The sequence below is a fragment of the Vigna radiata genome, chromosome 4, assembly GCF_000741045.1.
Source record: "Vigna radiata var. radiata cultivar VC1973A chromosome 4, Vradiata_ver6, whole genome shotgun sequence".
Classification (NCBI taxonomy): Eukaryota; Viridiplantae; Streptophyta; class Magnoliopsida; order Fabales; family Fabaceae; genus Vigna; species Vigna radiata.
The window spans coordinates 5,730,117-5,755,181 of NC_028354.1; the positions used below are offsets into that span (position 1 = coordinate 5,730,117).

General features: G+C 28.4%; 2 protein-coding genes across 4 annotated transcripts; both read left to right on the forward strand.

Annotated features, from left to right (window-relative positions):
- Positions 1-7,757: 7,757 nt before the first annotated feature.
- On the forward strand, positions 7,758-12,618 carry LOC106758951 (MLO-like protein 6). Of its 2 annotated transcripts, XM_014641965.2 has the most exons (15): positions 7,758-7,878; positions 7,988-8,045; positions 8,130-8,344; positions 9,031-9,147; positions 9,237-9,297; positions 9,715-9,803; positions 9,895-9,969; positions 10,944-11,038; positions 11,129-11,178; positions 11,269-11,309; positions 11,389-11,562; positions 11,664-11,699; positions 11,781-11,848; positions 11,966-12,026; positions 12,120-12,618. In XM_014641965.2, exons 1-15 carry the CDS (start codon positions 7,759-7,761, stop codon positions 12,540-12,542), a joined length of 1,683 nt encoding a protein of 560 aa, XP_014497451.2. In that variant the 5' UTR covers position 7,758; the 3' UTR covers positions 12,543-12,618. The 2 variants fall into 2 exon arrangements, with proteins under 2 accessions (XP_014497451.2, XP_022635410.1); XM_022779689.1 differs by having other exon boundaries at positions 11,664-11,848.
- A 3,220-nt stretch (positions 12,619-15,838) lies between these two features.
- Positions 15,839-21,303, forward strand: LOC106758958 (MLO-like protein 6). Of its 2 annotated transcripts, none has more exons than XM_022779690.1 (15): positions 15,839-16,071; positions 16,158-16,215; positions 16,292-16,518; positions 18,352-18,468; positions 18,557-18,617; positions 18,840-18,928; positions 19,062-19,136; positions 19,535-19,629; positions 19,713-19,762; positions 19,863-19,903; positions 19,995-20,168; positions 20,309-20,347; positions 20,504-20,571; positions 20,682-20,742; positions 20,862-21,303. In XM_022779690.1, exons 1-15 carry the CDS (start codon positions 15,961-15,963, stop codon positions 21,243-21,245), a joined length of 1,650 nt encoding a protein of 549 aa, XP_022635411.1. In that variant the 5' UTR covers positions 15,839-15,960; the 3' UTR covers positions 21,246-21,303. The 2 variants fall into 2 exon arrangements, with proteins under 2 accessions (XP_022635411.1, XP_014497457.1); XM_014641971.2 differs by having other exon boundaries at positions 20,312-20,347.
- Positions 21,304-25,065: the final 3,762 nt, after the last annotated feature.

Here is a 25,065-nt window from a genome sequence, read left to right on the forward strand (position 1 = left end):
ATATTTTAATAATTTTTATTTTTAATTTAAAATAAAAAATATAAAAAATCAGAAATTATTCAATTATCTTTAATCTTAATAAAATTCATAATATATGAAAAAAAATTTAGTCAAAATTTAATAACATAAGTTAACAATCTCTCTCTATATATATATATATATATATATTTTGTTATATGTTGAAACAAGATCTTCTCTCATTATGCTTGGTATCTATTACTTATTTCTAGTTGTTACTATCAATAAAATTATATGTGTGTGCTTTGAACATAGAATAGTTTATATAAACATTTAGAAAAGTAGAATCTAAAGATGGAAAGAAAAGAATATGATAGTATTTTGTGAAGATGGAATTTGTGTGGCTATTAATTAAGTATGGTTTGCATGAGTAAGATATTGGTTGGATAATAATGTATTGAGTATATACCCTACTTAGTAGCCAAAGGGAAGGCAAAATAATTGGTGGATGGCACTGTGTTAGTGTCTAATGAGAACTTATTATAAAGCAGTTGCCCCATCTTTGGCTTAGTTCCAAAAAACAAACACCTGGTGGGCACATCACACCAGACAAACTCTATCCCATCATTTCTCACTTCCATACTTCCACTCTTCAACATCAAACACTCATTATTTTACTATTTTTCACCAACCCCAATTCAAGATTAAACATTTAATTCCACTGCCTTTAGATATCTTTCACCATCCTTCATTACCATCAAATCTTCACAACATTATCCTAATCAATTTCATTTATCAAAAAATTAATAAGTCATAACTCATTTTGTCTGTTACTGTTTCACTGATAAGGATTGAAAACTTAAGGAGTAATAACTCTAATTTCTGTGGTCAGATGTTCAAATCTTAAAACTGTGGTTCAAGAATTTAGAAGAAAAAGGTTAATTTCAAAGTTTTTCCCGCACCCCATAATTACTAATTGTACTATCATAGTAATAAAGAAAAAGAATCTCATTTTCAAAATCATATTCCAAATATTCCGAAAAGCTTGTTCCAAGATATATAATTTAGAAATCACTTGTATTGAGGTTAAAATGGTCATTTTGAAAACTCTAGGGGTAAAATAGTTATTTTAAAACTTTTAGAAGTAAAATGTCATTTTAAAAATTTTATTGGGTGCACAAAGAAATTGTAGAGGTAAAGAGAATAAAAGCCTAAGTTTCATTTTGCGTTAAAAAATATTCTTAAAAGCCCACTAATAAACACAAAGGAAGGGGTGCAACAAGTAAACATAAAGATTTAAACTAAACTTGTTTAATCGGTGATAACCGTAAACTACGAGTAACTTATAAACAAATTTTAAGGTTTAAAAGTTTTAAACTAGCTGGTTAAGTTTAGGATAATGATATTTACACAACATTTTTTTGATAACAATTGAACATTGATTACGTGTCAATTTGTGATTGGTCAAAAATTACTCAACAATCAATAATAATAATCATAAACATTATTGTGAAGTAATTTTTAATCAAGCACAGATTGACACGTAATCAATGTTCAAATATTGTCAAAAAAATATTGCCTACGTATCATTATCCTTAAGTTTAAGAGTGAAGGATTCGAAAATTATTATTTACTATTAATATTATAAATGAATTCCCCATTCACAAAAAAAAACCATTAATATATATTGTATTACTTAATTTCAACATATGCAGAGGTAAGATTTATTAATGATATTGTAGGAGCAATTTTTTTTATGAGCAAAATATCTAAATACAATAATTAGTAAACGTAATTAATGTAATTTATGTACTATGCTATTTATATTATTTATGTTATGTTTATAGTATTTTTACTTTGAGTAGATATAATTAATTTAGTTAATTACTTTGATTAGTTTTTTATTAATAAATTTACTACGTCGTAAATCACTCAATTTAGTCAATATTTTTATATGTTAGTTTTGGTTTATCGATATGTAATTGGTTAAGTCATCGATCATAATGCATACTTATATCATAAAGATTAAGTATATCTAAGAATGAGTGATTGGAATGTTCTCAAACATATATATTAGATACTTAATTGATCATAAATTTGTAAATGTTTAATTAAGTTTTTGAAAATTTTGGACTTATTTATGAAAGAAATTAATATTCTAAGTTTGATTTTTTTTTTAATTCCTATTGATTAAAAGATTGAGCTTGATTTGTTTAAAAGGACATTAAGCTTGAGTTTTCTCATTTATAACGTAATTAATTTTGTTTTATGAAAACTTTCTTAGGTAATATGTTCACAATATAAGTTTAAAATATGACCGTAAATCTTTTTTCAAGAAATATTTCGTTACTCAAATGAGAAATAATGATTAAAAAACTTATATATGGACTTGACAAAAATAAATAATGAGAAAAACATGGTATTTGTTATATATATATATATATATATATATATATATATATATATATATATATATATATATATATATATATATATTTTTTTTTAATTTTCATTCCAAATAAAGTTTATGAATGCATAAATATGTTCATAATTAAGTTTTATTTTAAAATATTTTATTGATTTTTTGTGTTTAATATGTTGATTTAAATAGAATTTGTGATAAAAAAAATTATTGAGTTTGTGAAATAAAAATGTCTTAAAAATATATTTTTAATTACATCAATTGTTTTTAATATTTTAATGTTAATTGAAGTCAATTTAAACTTCTTAAAGATGTAAAAATAAATTTATTTAAGTTCCAAAACACATTTAGAATAAGATCAAAATCAATAAATTCTAGAAAAACATGTCCTACACCATTTACATTACTTATACACTTAAAACCTACTCATACACCCCTTAATCTATTCGTTTTCACCACTGTCATTCACTCACAAGATATATCCAACCAAAGAGTATGATACATAGCATAAATCCACCACTAACAACAAAATTGGTTAATCAGATGAGACATGCATGATCCACCATTCAAAAATCTATCTAATGATATGATGTCACATCATCATCTTTAATTATACATCTCTCTCACACCATAATCAGATCAACCACTGTCAGCCACCGAATTTCCATTAGAAACAAATGCCAATGTCGAACTCCACCGTAGTTACCGTAAGCCACCATTGACCTCCACTACACCTTAACATTGCCACCAGTAAAGATCTTTATCACTTAAAATGCATTAACCATGGCGATTAATAGTAAAAACTTTAATAATTAAGAATATGTTTCGATTAAAGATAAAAACATTGATGTAATTAAATAAGTTTTTGATACTAATTGATAATACTTTTATTAGTAGTAAAATTTTTAACAAGAATCAATTAAAAATTATTTTGATTAATTAATTTTTTATTTCATAAAAATATCAAAATAATGTACAATTGAATATAATAAAATTTAATTGAGAATGTATTTTGTTTAAATTTATTATGAATAATTTAAATATTTTTTTGTTATTAAATGAGAATCTATTTTAATTAATAATGAGCGATAACAAATTAATTAAAAAAATACTTTAATTAATTTGAAATAATATAATAATAACCAATTGAAAAACAATCTTTAAATATAAATAATATTATGGAAAACTAATAAAATTAGTCTATTTTACTAAAATTGTTTTTAGGTCTTTTTTTAAATTTTTGTTTCACTTATGGTTAGTGTTATCGTTATTTTGTTATGGTTACTATTATCTTTAACGTTACTGTTAGTGTTATCGTTGTCGTTATCATTATCATTACATTACCGTTAAAATTGTCGTTACTATTAATGTTATTGTTACCGTTATCGATACCGTTACAATTATTGTTACCATTGTTGTTACCATTACCATTACAGTTGCCATTTCTATTACCGTTAAAGTTGTCATTACCGTTACCATTAACGTTATCATTATTGCTATCATTACTATTACTGTTACAATTACCGTTATCATTACCATTGTTGTTGTAGTTGTTCTTACCATTACCATTATAATTACCGTTATTGTTGTCGTTGTCGTTGTCGTTATCGTTACCGTTACTGTTACAGTTATATTATCATTACCATTGTCGTTTTTGTTGTTGTTACCATTACCGTTACATTTACTATTATCGTTGTCGTTACCTTTACCGTTATTGCTACCACTGCTACTATCGTTATCGTTACTGATATACTGCTACCGCTATTGTTATTGTTATCGTTACCGTTACAGCCAATGTTACCTCCACCGTCACCGTTATCGTTACACGTCATTGTTACCATACCCATTATCGTTATCGTTACACGTCACCGTTACTATTATCGTTACAGTTACCATCACTATTACGATTGTTGTTAGCGTCACGTTAACTGTTGTCATTATCATTACCGTAATCGTTGTCATTACCATTGTTGTTGTCGTAGTTTGTGTAATTGTCGTTATTATTACTGTTATCATAATCGTTACAATTATAGTTATCGTTATCATTGTCGTTACCATTATTGTTTCTGTTACTATTGTCGATGTCAATATAGTTGTCATTGTCGTTGCCATTATCGTTGGATTTGTCATTACTGTTGTCGTTACTTTATAGTTGTTATTCTTGTTATCGTTGTTGTTACCGTTGTCGATATCGTTTTAATTTTCGTTATCGTTGTCCTTACTGTTGTCATTACTGTCATCGTTGTTATTGTTGTTACAATTATTATTGTCGTTATCGTTACTGTTACCATTGTCATTGTATAGTTGTGTCATCATTATATTTGTTATTTTAGATGATTATTATATAAAAAATTCTCATTGCATGTTAAGGAAACAACAAGAGTTCAAATAATCAATGTTTTGCTGGACTTTCTAATAACAATTAATTCAAAGAAAATTCTAAAACTATGTTATAAACTTATTATAATTTCAAAATGTCGTTAAAATATATATTTTTTCTTCTAATGGTATCGGTTATAATCAAATAACAATATGTTTTTAACTTTTAAAAATTGTTTTCTTTGTAGTTCAACAACTTTACCTATAGTTGCTTATATAAGATTATTATTATTATTTTATAAAAAGGCAAGTGGTAGCATTATGAAATTTCATAATTTATAAGAACTTTCATAAGCAACTTGCTTGAAGTATTATGAATGGAGTATGCAAGTAGAAACGACGAATGAATGGATGTAAAATGAAGTAGGACATTTAAAATTCTAACGCGGTTGTTGAAGCACCACTACTTTTCATTTCAAAATTCTTTCATTGACTTCCAACTTTTCAACTCTGCATTATATATTATTAATATTTAATTATAGTTTAGGAATATAATTTTTATTTCAGAGATTTAAAAGAATACCAATTATGATTTTTAATTACTCTTGTATGCCTCGTTTTTTTTATTATTTCACGTGTTTATCATAAAATTAATTAATAGATATTAAAAAAAATCAAAATTAAAGAATTTCTCACGAATACATTTTCCATATTTAAATGGTTTAGATATTTCAAAGCATCAAATAAATAAATAATCATATATATGAAAATTAAAACTCGTTTTTAAAATATACAAATTGCTCGCCATTTGTATTTTATGAATTTTTAAATATATATATATATATATATATATATATATATATATATATATATATATATATATATATATATATATATATATATATATATATATATATAACAAGTCATTTTATTCATTTCAAAGTTTGAAGATTGTTTATATATAAAAATGTCCCTTTTTAGTATATATTGAAATATTTTAAGTGTCACACATATTTTTAAAACATAAACCAAATAATCAATCAAACATGAAGAAAACAAAACTGCTATACAGTATAAAAAATGCTTCGATTAATTTTAATGGTGAATATTCTATCTTAGTTTGGTGCTTTGATAGTAATATTGTCATTAGTGATTTTTGAACATTTACTTAGGATTTGTTTTATTTGATTTAGATTATTACTGGTGTAAGATTTATGTGCGTAAAATACTAGATATTGTTGTATTATGAGTAGAGTAATGACATAAAAAAATGTTGTTGAAAGATAATTAACTTCGTAAATTTGTGAAGATATAAAATGTTAATATCTGTATTTGTTGTTAAGTAAACAATGACTAAAGAGAAATTGAAATATAGTTTCAAAATAAAGATTGTTTAAGCGAGCGTCCACCATGATATTTTTATTGTTCAAACAATAATATCACATTCAAATGAAGTTCTCTTATTTCAAAGTATAATTATTTATCTAAGGAGTTTTAAACATTCTAAATATTGTAATTTTAATGCATTTATTTCATATAAATTGTTTAAATTGGTAAGTATACTACAAACGTGATGATGGAAAATCACTAAAAATTGTCATCTATTCGAAAGTGAAAAGTCATATCATTAATTAAATCAATGGGCAAAAATCTAACTTGTCAACTTGAGATTAGATATGCATTTGATTTTCATATGGATAATTCAATATTTATGTATAATGTGAATATGTGATAGGTATTATTTCCAAATACTTAAATTATTTTTGGTGGACAATACATGCGCATGAATTTCGCCATAAAATAAATTATATATTTCCTTAAATTTATTTTAGTATAAATTTTGTTGGTTATTGATATAATTGTTATCAACTATGATAATTATATTTTGACATAGAACAATAGAATTTCATGTTCATGTTTTAGACACTAAGCATTTTGGGAGCACCTCAGCATAAACTTTGTCACAGATTAAGTTAAATGTTAGTCAAATGAAATAATTGCTACACAGGGACAGCGATGTCTTCATTTATATAACCATAAAGGTTATTGGAAAAAAAGAATTTTTAGATTCTTTTTAGCACTCCTTTATACACAGGGACAGAAATGTCTTCATCTTATTATGAAAGTTTGACATGAAATCCAAATGGCAGTGTTGCAACAACTATATTATCTGAATACTTTAAAATTAGTAACTCTAAGCGGGGTTTGATTAAAGCAGTTTGGCACGTAATTAGGGTCCCTTATCTACTTTCATTGAACTCATAGTCTTCAAGAAGGAACTGTTTCTTAATTACCTAGAATAAAAGAAGAAGACGAAACCAACCAGAAATTTTAATTCCATCACCATCGAGACTGATCCAACGATCATATCGTATTGTTTCTCTCTCTGGGTACGAATTGAACCACCAACAATGCTTGTTCATTAATTTTGTTTTTAATTTTGTGGCCTCCAACGTTAATTAACCGAGGAATTCCAAATGAAGTTTGGATTTGCGAATGCCAAATTGACAAAGCATTGGTCCAAAACACTCTTGAAAATAAACAAAAACACAAGGATTCATGCGGTAACCAACTTCTCACGTCGTCATTCTAGTAATTTATACCTATCAACACAACTTGTACATAGACTTCAGCTACTAGCTTTTTGGATTTCAATATTCAGATTAATGCTAATATCTTATTGTTGATACGAAAATTTCATTATCATTATCATGTATTTTCTAATTTATTCACAAATTATCAATAATAATAATAATTGTATTAAAAGAAGAATTTTTAGCTTTACTTTTTACATCATATTTGCATTTATTTATCTATTATAAAATTTTCTTAATCTCCAATAAATTTTAAATAATGACACACGTTAATATAAGCGAACTTATATTTCATATATAAATAAAAATGTAATAATAGTTGACAACAACTGGATTTTAATACGAATATGGAGAATTTCAGCAATTGAAGGGAATTAATGGTACCTATTTATACACCTACATTCTAAGGGACAAGAATAACAAGAAATAATAAGAAAAAAAGAAAAAAAATAGGAAGTCAGAAGAATGGCAGGAAGTGGAGGAAGAAATTTGGACGAAACACCTACCTGGGCGGTGGCCACTGTTTGCTTTGTTTTGCTCTCTGTATCTATCATCATCGAATACATCTTCAATCTAATAGGAAAGGTAAATATATATATATACATATCCATATTATTAATTATATTTTATTTAATTATGAACCCTAATACATACTTTCACTGTCACTGTGATATGTGTATGTTGATACGAGAAGTGGTTGAAGCAGAAACACAAAAGAGCTCTGTACGAGTCACTTGAAAAGATCAAATCAGGTTTGAGCCAATCTGAACCATTCAATTAACTTCTTTGAGTCAGAAACTAAATTATAGTTCATGTATATATATATATATATGCAGAGCTTATGCTATTAGGGTTCATATCGTTGCTCCTGACGATAGGGCAAGGTCTGATATCGAGAATATGCATATCAGAAAATGTTGCAGGGACGTTTCACCCTTGCACTTACAGAAGGGAGGAGAAAAAGTACCCCCCGCCATTAGAAGACGACTATTACCACCATAACCGCCACATTTTAGCGGCGGAAGCAGGTTACGACAAGTGTGCCGCCCAGGTATTTATGTACGTAGGGTTAGATCCTCTCCATGCATATATACATATATTTTTTTTAATACACTCTGTTATACGTTAAATTTATTCATTATTATAATTTATTATATATGCCTATATTTATCTCCTTATATTTCCTTACAAAGAAAACATGAATATACATCTTTTTGATAAGGACTTGTTGGCCATCTAATAGTTAGTTTCTTAGCCAAAAAATTTCAACCAAAGGAACGGACACTGTTCTTTGCCGTGAACACAGGGTTAGAAATATCCAGCATTAATTATTACTTAATTATTCGTATTTAGTTTGAAGAAAATCCACTATGTGATCAATTATCCCTCCTAAAAAGAAGAAAAATATTTAAAACTTTTGCTTAATTAAGTACTTTAATTCATTTCATACATATACTGATTTTTAGCTTCGTTTAAAAATTTAAGTTTTTAAGTTCAAACTTAAGCAATTCGAATCACAACCCAATGTATTCTTTAAAATGTATTAAATCTAATTTCAAAACTCAACTTTCTGTCAAAATCAACGATTTTGAAATCTACCTAATTAAGTTGATAAAAATCATGACAAGACATTATGTAAATAATGACTACTTTAATTTGCTTAATTTATTTATCTATAGAAAATTAGTTTAGGATAAGGGTGGTAGCTAATGTGATTTATAATGCAAAACTTCATAGGGTAAAGTCCCATTTGTCTCATCGGGAGCCATTCATCAACTCCATATATTTATCTTCGTGCTAGCTGTTTTTCACATCCTTTACTGCATTCTCACTCTGGCTCTGGGTAGGGCAAAGGTAACCAACAAAATATCTATATATATCAATTCTTTATCAACTTATATATCTGAGTTGTTTATATTATTCAATTGAAACTCAATATATAGATGAGAAGGTGGAAACGATGGGAAGTAGAAACCAAGACAGCAGAGTACCAATATTCACACGGTTCGTCCTTTGCATACGATAATATATATGAATTAAAATAAGATAATGATACTTACTCAACATTTTTTTTACAACATTTGAACATTATCTACGTGTCATCATGTGATTGGTTCAAAATTACTCTACAATCAATAATAATCATAAATATCACCATTGACCAATCATAAAATAACACGTATATTATGTTTAAATTTATAAAAAAGATGTTGTCTAAGTATCATTATCTATTAAAATAACTACAGTAACAATGTGATTAATGATCATTTTACTGGTACAAATAAAAGTTCGTTAATTAGCAATATTGTTAAGAAAATTCTTTAACAACCAAACAAGTTTTGAATTAAATATTTGTAATTTAAAAAAGTCGGAAAAGGTCACAATTATAAGTGCAATATTTGTGTGGTTTATTTAGCGCAGATCCCCAGCGATTCAGATTTGCAAGAGAGACATCGTTTGGAAGAAGACACTTGAGTTTTTGGACTCAACATGTTGTCCTGGTTTGGATAGTAAGCACACATTCTGTCTCTGACCAATGTTGTCCTTGTGTTGTGTTGGAGAAGAAATTTCTAATTTTATAAATGAAATATTTCTGTGCAGGTTTGTTTCTTCAGACAGTTTGTACGCTCAGTTCCTAAGGTTGATTACTTGACCTTGAGGCATGGATTTATGATGGTAATCACGTTACGCTGCCTTAATAATTTCACATCCTTATAATTTCTTATCGATACAAAAATTTTATCAACCATTATAAAAAGAAACGGATTTACTAACAAACAAAAAATTTGTCTGTGAAAACCAGTAAACCTAAATTACAAATTACATATATTGGCAATTAAAACCTAATGATAAAATGATAGTCAATAAATTTTATTGACCAATTGAAAAATTTGTTAATAATTATTAATAACGAAAAATATATCAGTAATTACCTATATTTGTAGATAAATATCTATTAATAAATATTAGTCCAAAATTATTGATGATTTTTGTCAATAAGTAGATATTGTAATTTGTTTTCTTTTTTTCTTCTATTCCTTATTTATTTTTGTTTTATTTTTCTCTTTTTCTTTTTCCTCCTTTTTTATAAGTTGTGTCCATCATATTTGGTTTCTTTTTCTTCCTTTCTTTAATATTGTTATGCATCTTTGTATTTTAACAATTTTTTTTAATAATTTTTTTATAACAGGATATGTGTTATCATTTTATTGGTCTGTTTGAATTTATGTTTAAAAAAATAATTGAAACGGATCAATCACAAAGTATCACATATACATTATCAAAAAGTTGTCAAAAAAAATTATTAAAAGAATTTTTTCCTGTTGTTATTATTTATCATTGTTATCACCTTCTCTTTCTTTTTTCTCTCTTTTTTTTCTTCTTATCATCTCCTCGATCTCTTTAATTTATAACACATATTTGGTCAAATTTTTTCAAAAAAATATGTATTTTTCAGATTTATCAATTTTAAAAATATAATTATTGGCAATAAAGTTTATATTATAAACTTAACATGAAACTTATTTAACTGTTTTATGAAATTTATTGAAGTAAATTTTTGAAAAATATGAAACAGAACGATGCAGAGGAAGTTGGCATAAACTCTCTGAACTTGTCTTCTTAATGAAATATAACTTGTATTTCTTTAGGCGCATTTGGGGCCACACAGTCACCAGAAATTCGACTTCCGGAAATATATTAAAAGATCTTTGGAAGAGGACTTCAAAGTGGTCGTCGAAATCAGGTTTTTCCATCTGTGTCCTTATTCTAGTTTAGTATTATTGGAATTTTAATTTATAGTATATAATTAACTGCTTTGTTTCAAATTTTGTAGTCCTCCAATCTGGTTCATTACAGTGTTTTTTCTCCTGTTTAACACTCACGGTGAGTGGATATATCTCATAATCCACTAAGCTGAATCAATCATTTCATTATTCATTTTGTGTCTAAGCACTCATTTGTATATATGTTCAGGCTGGTACTCTTATCTGTGGCTTCCATTTGCTCCTTTGATTGTAAGCACATGCAAATTAAGCCTTAATAATGATATTTTATTTTTTGTAATCATAATTAACGTGGTGAAAATGCACGTAGATTGTTCTATTAGTGGGAATGAAGCTGCAAGTGATAATAACGAAGATGGGTCAAAGAATTCAAGAACGAGGAGAGGTTGTAAGGGGCATGCCTCTGGTGCAACCAGGGGATCACCTCTTCTGGTTTAACAAACCTCGACTTATTCTATACCTCATTAATTTTGTGCTCTTTCAGGTATATATATATATATATGTTGAACAAATAGCATCAATCAATTTAATGTATTTGTCGGAGTTTTACATGTTTCTTTTCTGGTGTGCTGATCATTGGAACAGAACGCTTTTCAGCTTGCTTTCTTTTCATGGGCTGCGGTAAGTCCTGCAAAAACAAAAACAATGGCGTTATCTGAATTCTGCTCACATTTTCATCTTGTTTTCTTTTATGTTTTTCAGCTTCAATTTATGATGAAGTCCTGTTTCCTTTCCCAAAAGAAGGAGGTGGTGATCAGAATCTCAATGGGGTGTGTCCCATTTTCTAGATCCATATACCTATATTTAGCAACTCATTCAAACACTTTGTTTTGCAAATAATAGTCTCTCAAGTTTATAGTATAAAATTACCATGGATAATGTGGCAGGATCTTCGTTCAATTCCTTTGCAGCTACGTCACTCTTCCTCTCTACGCTCTCGTGACGCAGGTGGTTTAATATTCCATTCTACGAATGATTATTGTGCTTATAAAATTCTACGTTTTAGTGATGAATTGTAAGAGTTATTTATGGGTTGAACAGATGGGTTCAACGATGAAGGCAACGATATTCAACGAAAGAGTAGCGATGGCTCTGAGAAATTGGCACCACACAGCGAAGAAGAACGTAAAAGAGAAGCGTGGATTACGATCGCAGAGTCCATTGTCAACGAGGCCTTCAACACCGAAGCATCCTAAGTCGAAGGCTAATCTGCTGCGACGGTATCACAGTGAAATGGCCACTTATCCATCTTCTCCTATAAGGTTCGATTTTGAGGCACATCTTCCTTATGGGATCCATTCACCTCCTTCGTCCAAGGTTAATGCTGCAGCTACTTCTTCCATTGATCAGAATGAAATGGAGATGGAGGTGGAAATGGAAATTGACATGGATCAGGTCTCAGATCTCACTCAACACCACATTGATATCCAAGACAAGCAAGGATTTTCTTTTGATAAAAGATGACACCATTTTTTATTAAATGCCAAAACGACAAAGGTGATCATGATTTTTGTAGCATTTCATCTTTGTATAACTCTAAGGAAGCAAAACATGGAGGTTAATATGTTGTTTGTTTTATGTTTTTTTTTTTTTTTAAAGTCTTTTTAACAACTTTTTTGACAAAGCATTGTAGTCTATGATTGGTTGGTTTCAAATATTTTTTTAAACATAAATTTAAACAAACCAGTAAAATAATGACACGTGTCCTATTATCAAAAAATTGTTAAAAAAAATTGTCAAAATATCAGTGTCCATTAAAAAGTAAATTAAATAGTTACATTTTTTATTTATTTTGAAAATCTTAAATGCAATTTTTTCATATATTGTCTCCTTTAAGGGAGGGAAACAGTTCAAAGACTCGTCTCCTTCGTGGAAGATGGCGCTTCTTCTCTTTTAGCAGTCACGAAATATAAGTTACGAATCCATTACAAGGTTCGTTCATAGTGTTTACTCGCAGTCACGGAATCGATTATAAAGGAAGCTGGAATCGGTTACTCACAAACACAGTAGTTTTTAAAATAGTGAGATTAATAATATATCTAATAAAAAATAAGAAAAAAAATAGGTTGTGTATTTTGAGAAAAAGAAAATTAGAGGTTTTTGAGTATTTGATTGATGGGAATTTGCTTGGCAGGCATAAAGGCGAGTCAACTAAGTGGCAGCATTTATATAAGCCTTATACTGAAAGTTAACCCCTAATTAATTAAGTCATTAAATGATGGCAGCAAGTAAAATATATGCCTAGCTAGATTTTGTTTTTAATGTTCATGAATACTTATTTGATCAGTTCTATGCCTTTTTTTTTGTTTTTGATTTGAGCAAGTGGGCTTATAACTTATTTTGCACCTAGTTGCATTGAAACACACTTTTTTTCCTTGCTAAATTAATTCCTCGAAATTCAAAAAAAAATATAATTCAAATTCAACTTATCACAAAGAAGAGTTGTATATCCACTTCTTGACATTATGCGTACCACCCTACCTATCATTATTTTTTATTTGGACGATGATATTTTGACAACATTTTTGACAATTTTTTTTACAACGCAACACGTGTCATCATTTTATTGGTTTATTTGAATTAACATTTAAAAAATATTTAAAACGGACCAATCATAAACTGTCACATATACATTGTCAAAAAGTTGTTAAAAAAGTGTTGTTAAAAGAAGTTTTTCATTTTTATTTAGACCATAATGTCCTCAAGGTTCCTACCTAATAAGATAAAAAAAAATTATATATATTAGATATTTCGGTTATCATATTATATATTATCTAGATAAGAGTCAGAGTTGGCAAACTAATAAGCAGTCATTGTCTTCAACCAGAAATTTAATTACAAGACAAAATTGACCAAAATTGTAGTGTAAACCAGAAATTTGGGTTCCTTTCCATTGGAAATTCACCAATTCACAATTATGCAAACCTTAATATATAAATTAATTTTGTAAGATTTATAAATTAAAATCTATTTTAATAAAGTTTAGTATTTATTACATATAAATTAGTTTTGTAAGATTTAATTTTTTTTTAAACAATAATCTCAACTTCATTAAAATAAGATAATTAAAATTAGTAATTATATTTAAAATTTTGAACTTCATCACAATTCTATATTTAAAAAACTTAAAGAAATATTTAAATAATATTTAATATCTAAATAATGTAAAACTTAACCTTATAATAACATTATTGAATATGCACGAAGTAGGTTTAAGCAAAAAATAAATAAAATCGTATCCGACTGAACTTGAAAAAATCATAAGTAAATTAAATTTGAGTATACCGTTGGGTTGAATTAAATAAATAAATTATGTTAGATAAATAGAATTGAGTAAAATAAATAACTATAATCAGACTCAAATTATAGATTAGAATTTTATGAATATTTGACTTAACCTAAATTTATATTTTAATACTTATAAATTTGTAATTATATTTTTAATTTTATTTTTAACATGATAGTATTTTTTTAAAAATTTAGTAAATTATCTATTATAATAATAATTATTAAAATTATGTATGTTAATATTTTTAGTTAAATATTTACTATATTTATGTTATTTATTCAAAAAATAATAATAATTTTCTCATTAAAATATAATCTAAAGAATCCGAGATTAACCCAATAAATTAAGTCATGAAATATAAATTTTAATATATTAAATTCAAATTATACAATATTTATCAGATTAAATATAAATCCAATGGTATGCGCGAATAGGTGTTAATTTGTTTGCGACCATAGACCCTTTGACCTTTCCCGCATCATCAGTATCCAATGCATTGGAACATTACATGCGCTTGCCCACTCTGCACGTCATTCTACTGATTTAATACACACAACATTTATTTTATAATAACTATTTTTCCTTCTTTCAAATATTACCACAAGTATTACGGTCTACGTTAAATCATCAATCAAAATAGTACAAAAAATATATCTTTTTTTTTTTTCAATTTCTCTCTTTTAAATCCTGTTAAAATATTTTTTTAGATTAATTATTAATAAATACATGTTATTTATATAATAATTTATTTCAATTTTCTTTAGGGTAGTGATTGGTTTGGTCAAATTTTGTGAGTCACCAAGACCATAATTTTGCGAACTTCTCTAAGCTTTATTTTAAAAAAAAATTAATATAATGAGTAAACATTAGTACAAAACACAAATTGCAATAACATGTAAAAAAAAATATAATGAGTACAATTGCAATACCTCCATCGGATCCAAAATTAGTGTAATTGACTCTAAATAACTAATGTAAAATTTTTTTTACACTAATGAAGAAAAACAACAAAAAGTTTATATATATATAAAATTGAAATAATAAATAAACTTATCCAAAATATAGTAATAGAAAAAGTATATATGATACACACCAAATCATAAGTTAAATCGGTTCACATTATTATAAATAAAATCAGCATAGAATTTTTTTTTATTTATTACAAAAATATTACGATGATATTTTTTACACCAGTTATAATTATTGATATAGAAAGTTTTGTTATATATTGTAAAAATGTTATCGTTTCTATTTTCTATACTAATTATAATTAAAATCAGTATAAAAAGTATTATCATATTTATAATTATATCACCACACAACTTTTTATAAATGTGAATTATAATGATATAAACAATCTTTATAAAAAAAATGTTTTTCGTGTTATTTATATGATTTTGATGATAATTAACTACTATAAAAATGAAGAAAGGTGTGGTGTTTACAATTTATTATGAAAGGAGCATAGGAAATAGATTTGTTCGTTCAAAATCGGGGAGCTAGCTACGCTTCTACTTGCCACTCCCTTTATCACTCATAATCTACAATCTATTTATACATTCAAAAAAATTAAGAAGGCAATAACTGAAGAAGATGGAAGGAAGAAGCTTGGAGAATACTCCGACTTGGGCTGTGGCCGTTGTTTGCTTCGTTTTGCTCTCGGTATCTATCATCATCGAATACATCTTCAATATAATAGGAAAGGTATCTATGCATCATCCCTATCTGTAACTGTTTAATCTTAATTATCAATACTTTAACTAATCGCTGCATCATGTATCTTCGAGAAGTGGTTGAAGAACAAGCACAAAAGAGCGCTGCATGAGTCACTTGAAAAGATCAAATCAGGTGTGTGACGGATTAAAGATTGATTACTGAAAATTAACTTTGATTTTTGATTGGATTAACCATTGTATGCATGCAGAACTTATGTTATTGGGGTTCATATCGCTGCTTCTAACGGTAGGACAAAGTGTAATATCGAGGATATGTATATCAGAAAAGGTCGCCGGAACATTCCACCCCTGCACTCACCAAAGCGACCACAAAACCGATGCCCGGATATTACTATCGGAGCTTTTCGGTTCCGATCATGGCCAAAATCAACGCCGTATTTTGGCTGCCGGAGGAACTGACAAGTGCGCGGCTCAGGTATATCTTACTATGTCAGATTTTAAGAATGTAACTTCAAAGTATCACTGCTGCTGTTTATTTTTTTTAAGAATTACATACGTAGGGAAAACAAAGTAGAATGCTGTTTTTTTTTTTTTAAATATTGATCGAAAATTTAGAGAAAATATAAAAAGGGATTTTTTTTTTTTTAAGAATGAAATCGTTTTTTTCTTTCTGTCACATTTTCTTTAAAAATATTTAGGTTAAAATACCTTTTTAGTCCCCAAGTTTGAATCGGAATTTTCGTTTTGTCACCAGTTTAAAAAATGAAGCCCTGTGGTTTTCATGTTTTCAATTTTGAGTGCAATCGGTCCCTTCCGTTAAGTAGATGCTAACTGCGTTAACTTTTCTTCTCTCTCCTCTGTTATTCCTGACACTTCTTTTTCTCTCTCCTATTTCTCTTCTCTCATATTTTTTATTTTATTTTATTTTGTTTTATTATTTTTATTTTACTTTGATTTAGTTTAGTTTTTTATCTGATTTGAGTTGATTTTTTATATTTTTTTTGAAAAAAAATAATAAAAAAAAAATAATAATAATAAAAAAAGAAAAGAGGCACGTGAGTAATTTTCTTTCCCCTGGAAAAACCCATAACGACCGAAGGAGATTTTCGGTTTTTGATTCCCAATTCACTTCACACACTCTGGCTAGCTACATCACACACATCACGCCTGGTTGCGGAGGGGATCATCCAATCCACTGCACCTATTATCCCCAACAAGAAAGCCATTATACAGATACACAAAAGAGAAGAAACAAAAGACAGAGAAAACGGCCTGCTGCACTGTGTTCTTCGTTTCATGTTTGTTGTTGCTCTATTTAAGTATGGTTGTTGTGCTACTTTTCCCTTTATCCATCATTATCTTCGACTGAAATTGACAAGCTATCACCAAATGAAAAATATTATCGAATAATCACAAACCCAAAGCCATCCAAAACACGTACAAGATCACAAACACAAAATCACTGCCAAGCAACTCTGTCTCACTAAATGAAATGGAAGTCGAGAAAATGGGAGATGGCATTCTCTGAGGCTTATTGCTGGGAACTATTGTTGGCGGTGGCTTCCCCGAAATCGAAGAAGAAGGGGATTTCCCCGTTTGCAAGTGCGAAGGAGAGAGGAGGAGAATCTCGTGTGATCCTTAAGGGATTTGGCCGCGACGAAGAAGGGCTATTGTGGACGACATTGAGGGCAATAGATCTCGTCGGCGGTGGGGAGAAAGCGTCTCGGGGTGCGACGGTGCTGGTCCGGCGAGATGGACGCTTTGGCGGCGTCTTTGGCGATTGAGATGGTGGTCGTTGGCGACGCTTTTGGTGGTGTCGCAGTGACCGTGAGGTGGCATCCGGCGTCGCAGTTTGGCTGGTGGAAGATGGAGGGGACGTCTTTTGGGAGAGAAGTCTGAGGATGGGTTTGGAGTTCTCTTCGAATGAGAACCTCCTAGAGGGTTTGGGGGTGAGGAAACCCTAAGGTTTCTGAAGAGGGGGATTGGGCCTGGGTTTTTTTTTTTTATTTTTTTATTTTATGTTATAATGATGTTGTAAGGGTGAGAGAGAAGAGAAATAGGAGAGAGAAAAAGAAGTGTCAGAAATAGCAGAGGAGAGAGAAGAAAAGTTAACGCCGTTAGTATCTACATAACGGAAGGGACCGATTGCACTCAAAATTGAAAACATGGGGACCAAAGGGCTTCATTTTTGAAACTAGGAACAAAACAAAAATTCCGATTCGAACTTGGGGACTAAAAAAGGTATTTTAACCAAATATTTAATTTGACTGCGTTTGTGAAATATAATGTGTTTTATATTGTGAAATAGGGTAAAGTTCCGTTTGTCTCATCAGAGGGCATTCATCAACTTCATATATTTATCTTCGTGCTGGCTGTTTTTCACGTTCTTTACTGCATTCTCACTCTGGCTCTTGGTAGAGCAAAGGTAACTAACAAAATATATGTATTTTTACTTCTTTTTTTCAACCTCTTTACTCTGATTTACTCATTTTTGTTGAATGAATCAATAATAGATGAGAAGATGGAAACGATGGGAAGAAGAAACAAAAACAACACAGTATCAATTTTCACACGGTTTGCCAATATACAATTATACTCTTCAAATTTCAAGCTTCTTGTTCAAAACATTTATGAATTAGGTTAAAAATTTGGTTGATTAAACTCTCTCTTTATTATATATATGTCTTTCAAGTCTTAACTTCCATTAATGAGTAATAAAGATATTTTAATTAAAGTAATGATAGTTTGAAAGAAAAGTAGTTCATAAACTCACATTTTGTCTGTTGTTTACTACAGATCCAGAACGGTTTAGATTTGCAAGAGAAACATCGTTCGGAAGAAGACACTTGAGTTTCTGGACTCAAAATACTGTCCTTGTTTGGATTGTAAGTCTTCTCATGCTTCTGTTTCTTCTTTTTTCTGAGTGCATGTATACATGAAAAAGAAAATACATAATATTTTTCTTAATTGAATCAAACCATTATGAATTTCTTTGCTTTACCATGTTGCTACGTACAGATTTGTTTCTTCAGGCAGTTCGTACGCTCAGTTCCTAAAGTTGATTACTTGACCTTGAGGCATGGATTTATGATGGTAAATCACATCACACTCCTTTGCTAATTTCACCAACTAGAATTACTCTGCAATGAACAATTTACGTTCACATCCCTAACACAAGTATATATTGCAACAAGTTTATAGGACAATGGTATTTTGACAACATTTTTTGATAACTTTTTTTACAACTGGACACGTGTCATTATTTTATTGATCTATTTGAATTTATATTTAAAAAATATTTAAAACGAACCAATCACAAACTGCCACGTATGCGTTGTAAAAAAGTTATTAAAAAAATGTTGTTAAAAGAAGTTTTTCCAAGTTTATACATAGCAAATTAACACGAAACATATTTAATTCTTTAATGAAATTTATCCAAGTGAAAATTTTATATCAAAAACTCTTATGAAATACAACTTGAATTTCTTTAGGCACATTTGGGGCCTCAAAGTCGCCACAAATTTGACTTTCGGCAATATATTAAAAGAACTTTGGAAGAAGACTTCAAAGTGGTGGTTGAAATCAGGTTTTGTGCTTGATTTGCTCTCTGTCTATTCCTCCCTTCTGAATTATGGCAAAAGTAGTAAAATCATTGTTCTAATATTTCAGTCCTCCAATATGGTTCATCACAGTGCTTTTTCTCCTGTTTCACACACATGGTACTTCTTACACTAACTCACCAAGCTAAATAATTTCTCATGATCATGAAGGTGTGTACATAACTTACGTTTCCTTTACATAATTTTTGCATATGATCAGGCTGGTACTCTTATCTGTGGCTGCCATTTGCTCCTTTGATCGTAAGCACATGCAAATTAAGCCTTGCCTTAATCAATAATGATGATATTTTACTTTCTTTAATCATAATTAACGTGGTGAAAATGCATGTAGATTGTTCTATTAGTGGGAACTAAGCTGCAAGTGATAATAACGAAAATGGGTCAAAGAATTCAAGAACGTGGAGAGGTCGTAAAGGGTGTGCCACTGGTTCAACCTGGGGATGATCTCTTCTGGTTTAACAAACCTCGACTCATTCTCTACCTCGTCAATTTCGTGCTCTTTCAGGTATGAATAATGCGTACACCACTTTTTCAAAAGCATCAACATCAATCAAATCCAACATTCTTAATTTCCTCGCTTCTAATCAATCAGTGACTAATTAATCCAAGTCTTCTATGTCTCTTTTTCTTGCATGTTCATCGTAGCAGAACTCTTTCCAACTCGCCTACTTTTCATGGACTGCGGTTAGTCGTGCATCTTTTTTTCTACATAAAAATTTCACACACTAAAATACATAAATTCTTTTGCTATATATGTAAATATTTCCACATGATCAAGACTGTCGTGTTTTTTACCGAGGTTGATTATACTTATATGAATCATGGAACTTTCTTTTTCAGCTTCAGTTTGGGATGAAATCTTGTTTCCATTCGCAGACGGAGGATGTGGTGATCAAAATCTCAATGGGGTGTGTCCCATTTTCTAGATACATATCTATTTCATAGCACAGTCATACTAAAACTTTGTAGATATTAATCTGAAGTTAATTGTATAAAATGAACGTAAATGATGTGGCAGGGTTTTCGTTCAATTCCTCTGCAGCTACGTAACTCTTCCTCTCTATGCTCTCGTCACACAGGTAGTTTAGTTGATATCATATTATAAAATGAATTTGTTTGTGTTTAACTTTTGTAATTTAGGGTTTCTGAAAGAGGATTTAGGAATGAATGAAAATTGATTGGTGGTGTGTCGGAACAGATGGGTTCGACCATGAAGCCAACCATATTCAACGAACGAGTAGCCATGGCTCTGAGGAATTGGCACCACGGAGCCAAGAAACACGTAAAGCAACAGAACCGTAGATCACAGTCGCAGGCCCCTTTGTCAGGGCCCACAACCCCCGATCATTCTATGTCTCAGGCCCATCTCTTACGCCGTTGGCACAGTGAAATGGACACCTATCCCACTGACTCTGAAGCCCATCGTCCCTGTGAGATCGATTTAGGCCCATCATCCAAGGTGCATCATCAGGAAATGGAAATGGATCAGCTGGACCATGGCCCACCACAAAATGTCAATGACCAGACTCAACACGAGATTAATATTGAACATGGCAAGGAGTTTTCGTTTGATAATAGATGATTAAGATTTTACATAGCACTTAGATTTTACATTAAAAGCTTGTATAAAACTTGAAAAACTCAAAAAAATAACACGACAGAGGTGTTAATAATTGATCTTTTATGTATAGTTTTGTAGACATAGTTGTAGGAATTCCTCCGGTTGAATTTCATTGGACAAAGGTTTTCACAAGAATTTATAGAAACAAAATAAATAAGAAGCAAAAAAGGAAATAATTTTTTATAAAATTTAATCCATATAGATATTTTTACATAGTTTTATAAATTTATATATCAGCTAATTCTACTTAATAAAAAAACTCATCTTTTCTCCTTAAAATTTTTTTATGACAAACAGTTTGTCTTAATATGTTTAGGCCATTTAATGTATAAGTTTAGGCCATTTTTTTATGGACAAACAATTGGACTGATATGTTATTTATCATTATAGTTTTCCAACGAATTATACACTGATGCCATTCACAATAAAAACGTAATATGCATTTATTTACTAGAAATAATATAAAAAATCAATATGCAAATAAAAAAAATCATGCTTAATATGTATTTATTTACTAGAAATAATATAAAAGCTCAACATGCAAATAAGATAATTCTTTATCATTCGAAATTGAAAGATTAAGTTTTATTTGTGTAATAATAAGAAACATTACATTAATTATTACATATATAAATCTTTCTAATATTTTTTTAAAATAAATCCTCTTTAAATTTTAAAAGGAGATAATTAATTATATAAGTACATATCAAATTATCAAGGTTATATTATGATAACTAACCTTTTCTTTATACCAAATTTTAAATAATGGAAATTTTCATCAACTTTCACCTTTTAATATCTTTTTCTATGTTAGTAAAGTTATAATTGTCTAATCCTCAAAATTCTCATTCAATATACACCCTAAAATCATTTAATGTAGTATTTTCTCCCTATTAAATAACTACATTCACACTAAATACATATATAGATATAAAATAACATTCTATGGTGAATTTTGGCAAAACACTCACATGGTCATACATTAGATTCTGACAAAATCTAATGTTGTATTAGGTCACACATATTTAGTAAATTTTGGTAAAATTTTAAGTTTTATGACAGCCACACACAAACTCACATTAGATTTTATAGTAAAATCTAGGGTTAAATATGTTTTTAGTCCCTATACTTAGGGCGATTTTGGTTTTAGTCCCTCTTTCAAACTAAGATACAGTTTAGTCCTTCAACTTTAGAAAACTCTGGTTTTAGTCCTTTTTACCAAATTTTTTTAACTTTATTTGTTGTTTCAAACACGTTTCTCAGTTAACATTGAAGCAAAAATGTGTCGAACAGTGTAAACAATCCAGATGTTATAATGAAACGTGCTTGAAACAACAAGTAAAGTTAAAAAAATTTGGTAAAAATGACTTAAACCAGAGTTTTCTAAAGTTGAAGGACTAAATTGTACCTTAGTTTGAAAGAGGGACTAAAACCAAAATTGTTCCAAAGTATAAGGACTAAAAACATATTTAACCCTAAAATCTAAAGCTCTAGCAAGTCACAAACACATTAAAAACATTTTCTCTTTCACTCATTAGATATAGAAGCTCGCCCAACAAGACCAAGTTGAGAATCTTTAAAACTTGGACTTACTCATCGAGCACCATCAATCACTCACTTAAAAGATACCTCTGATAATATATCTGCTTAAGCAATCTTGAATCGTCTAATGTACAATTTATTCTAAGTTCACTGTATTTTCATCAATTTATTTTTGCTTAGCGAAGGAATAAGTTCCTCAACAACCAAGCACTGAAAATAATATCACATAAATTGACCAAAATGACATGTCAAGATAAATAAGCATTATGAAATTCATACAATAAAATATATTTCAACTTTATTAGATATAAGTCAATAATGTTGGTAAAAACATGTTGGGTACAAACAAAGTCCTAGATCGAATAAAGTAACAGATGGACATGAATTTATATATATATAAGATACCTCAATTGGTAAAAGGTCTTTTGGAGTGGTACCAAAAGCAAATCCGTGAGGGTTTGACCCAAAGCGGACAATATTTTACCAATATTGATATCTATGTGTATGTGTGTATGTTGAATCTCCCTATAAAACACTCATATTTGGACAAATTGTCATTTTATCAACTTAAAATCAAATATTTCAACAACAGAAATTGCAACAAATCACCATATCTTTCTACAACAAATTTGAATCAAAACAAAATAGTTTTTCTTACTTAGATTGAGTTTTTTACTCAACTACGTTCTAAAGACTCTAACTCATATGAAGTTTTATCTATATAAAAATAACTCACGTCGAACACATAATAATTATAAACAAGTAGGTATTTATCTTGAGTACTATTCCATCACATAAAATCCTAAAAACACCACATGCAAGTCAAAATAATTAAAAAAGAAAAAAAAGATAAATTTACTGTAACGAAAATTGTGATCAATTAAGTTGTTAATATTATACGGCATAAGATAAACACAAATAACATGCAATATTTTCAAAATAATTAGCAAAAAGAAAAAAAATGAATTTACTCAAATGAAAGTTATGATCTAGGTTGTTAATATTATATGCTATAACTCTTATAATAATATTTGATCTCAAAAAGATAAATATAAATATCTTAAGTTTATATAAATAATTAAAGTAAATTAAAGAAAAACTTTTAATACAGTAATAAAATCTTTAAATAAAACAAGTAATTTAAAAAATATATATATATAATTAATATAGTGACAATTTAAATACCTATTTATTTAAAATAGTTTCTGTCATTAAATAAAAAAATCATTATAAACAACAAGAAAATGGGTTCATTCATTGCAAAAATCATTCAAGATTTTAAAGATAAAAGAAATGAAATAAGTTGGAATTTTGATATACTTTATTTTTTGTCAACTAGTAAAGTGAAAATTTCATTCATTTTCATTTTTTTAATTCTACCAATCCAAATAACTTTCTTACATAAAATTCATCTCAATTTTTATCCTCTCCATGTTTTCTTCCATTCTTTTCTTTTCTTAGACATCTCATCTTTAAACCAACAAAATATTTAGCGTAAATCTGATTTTAATTTTATGAAGTCTTCAAATTAATTTCAAGTATGTTTTAAGGTAATTTTTTACAATATTAAAACTCGCTAAAGGAAAATATCCATTTTTTATAACGTAGTAATAATTACTTTTCCATTTCAAAACGATCTATGATATTCATTAAATAAACTTAGTTTAAGATATACATTATTTAAAATATAAGTAAATATAACCTATAAGATTAATTATTTACAAATATTTAACTCATCCCAATTATAAAAATAATAATAAATTTTTGAAATTTATGAATTTTATTTTTCAATATTTTTAGATAAAATAAATCTATTGAAGGATTATTCTAAGTGAGGTAAATGCTTCTCTTGGCCGACCAACTATCCCATTTAATAAATTCTTAATCCAACTCTTTTATACCATAGAATAAAAGAAATTCATTAAAAACATGCAAAAAAAAATAATTAAGATAATACAGTATAATTTATTTTATCAATCTTTTTATAGAGAAAAAAAAAAACTAGATTTCTTATCTCAACTAAAATTAAATAATTATGATATTTAAAAAATGACATATTATACCTTCTAATTTTTCTACATTTATTCCACACTAAATAAAAAACTAATATTTTTTTAGTTTAATAATAACACGTAATTTTGTTAGTATTGAGTAGGTATAGAATAAAAAGAATAAAAGTGTACACGTAACTTTGTAATCACATTATATTTTAACCTATGAAACGCAAGTTTTATGAGAC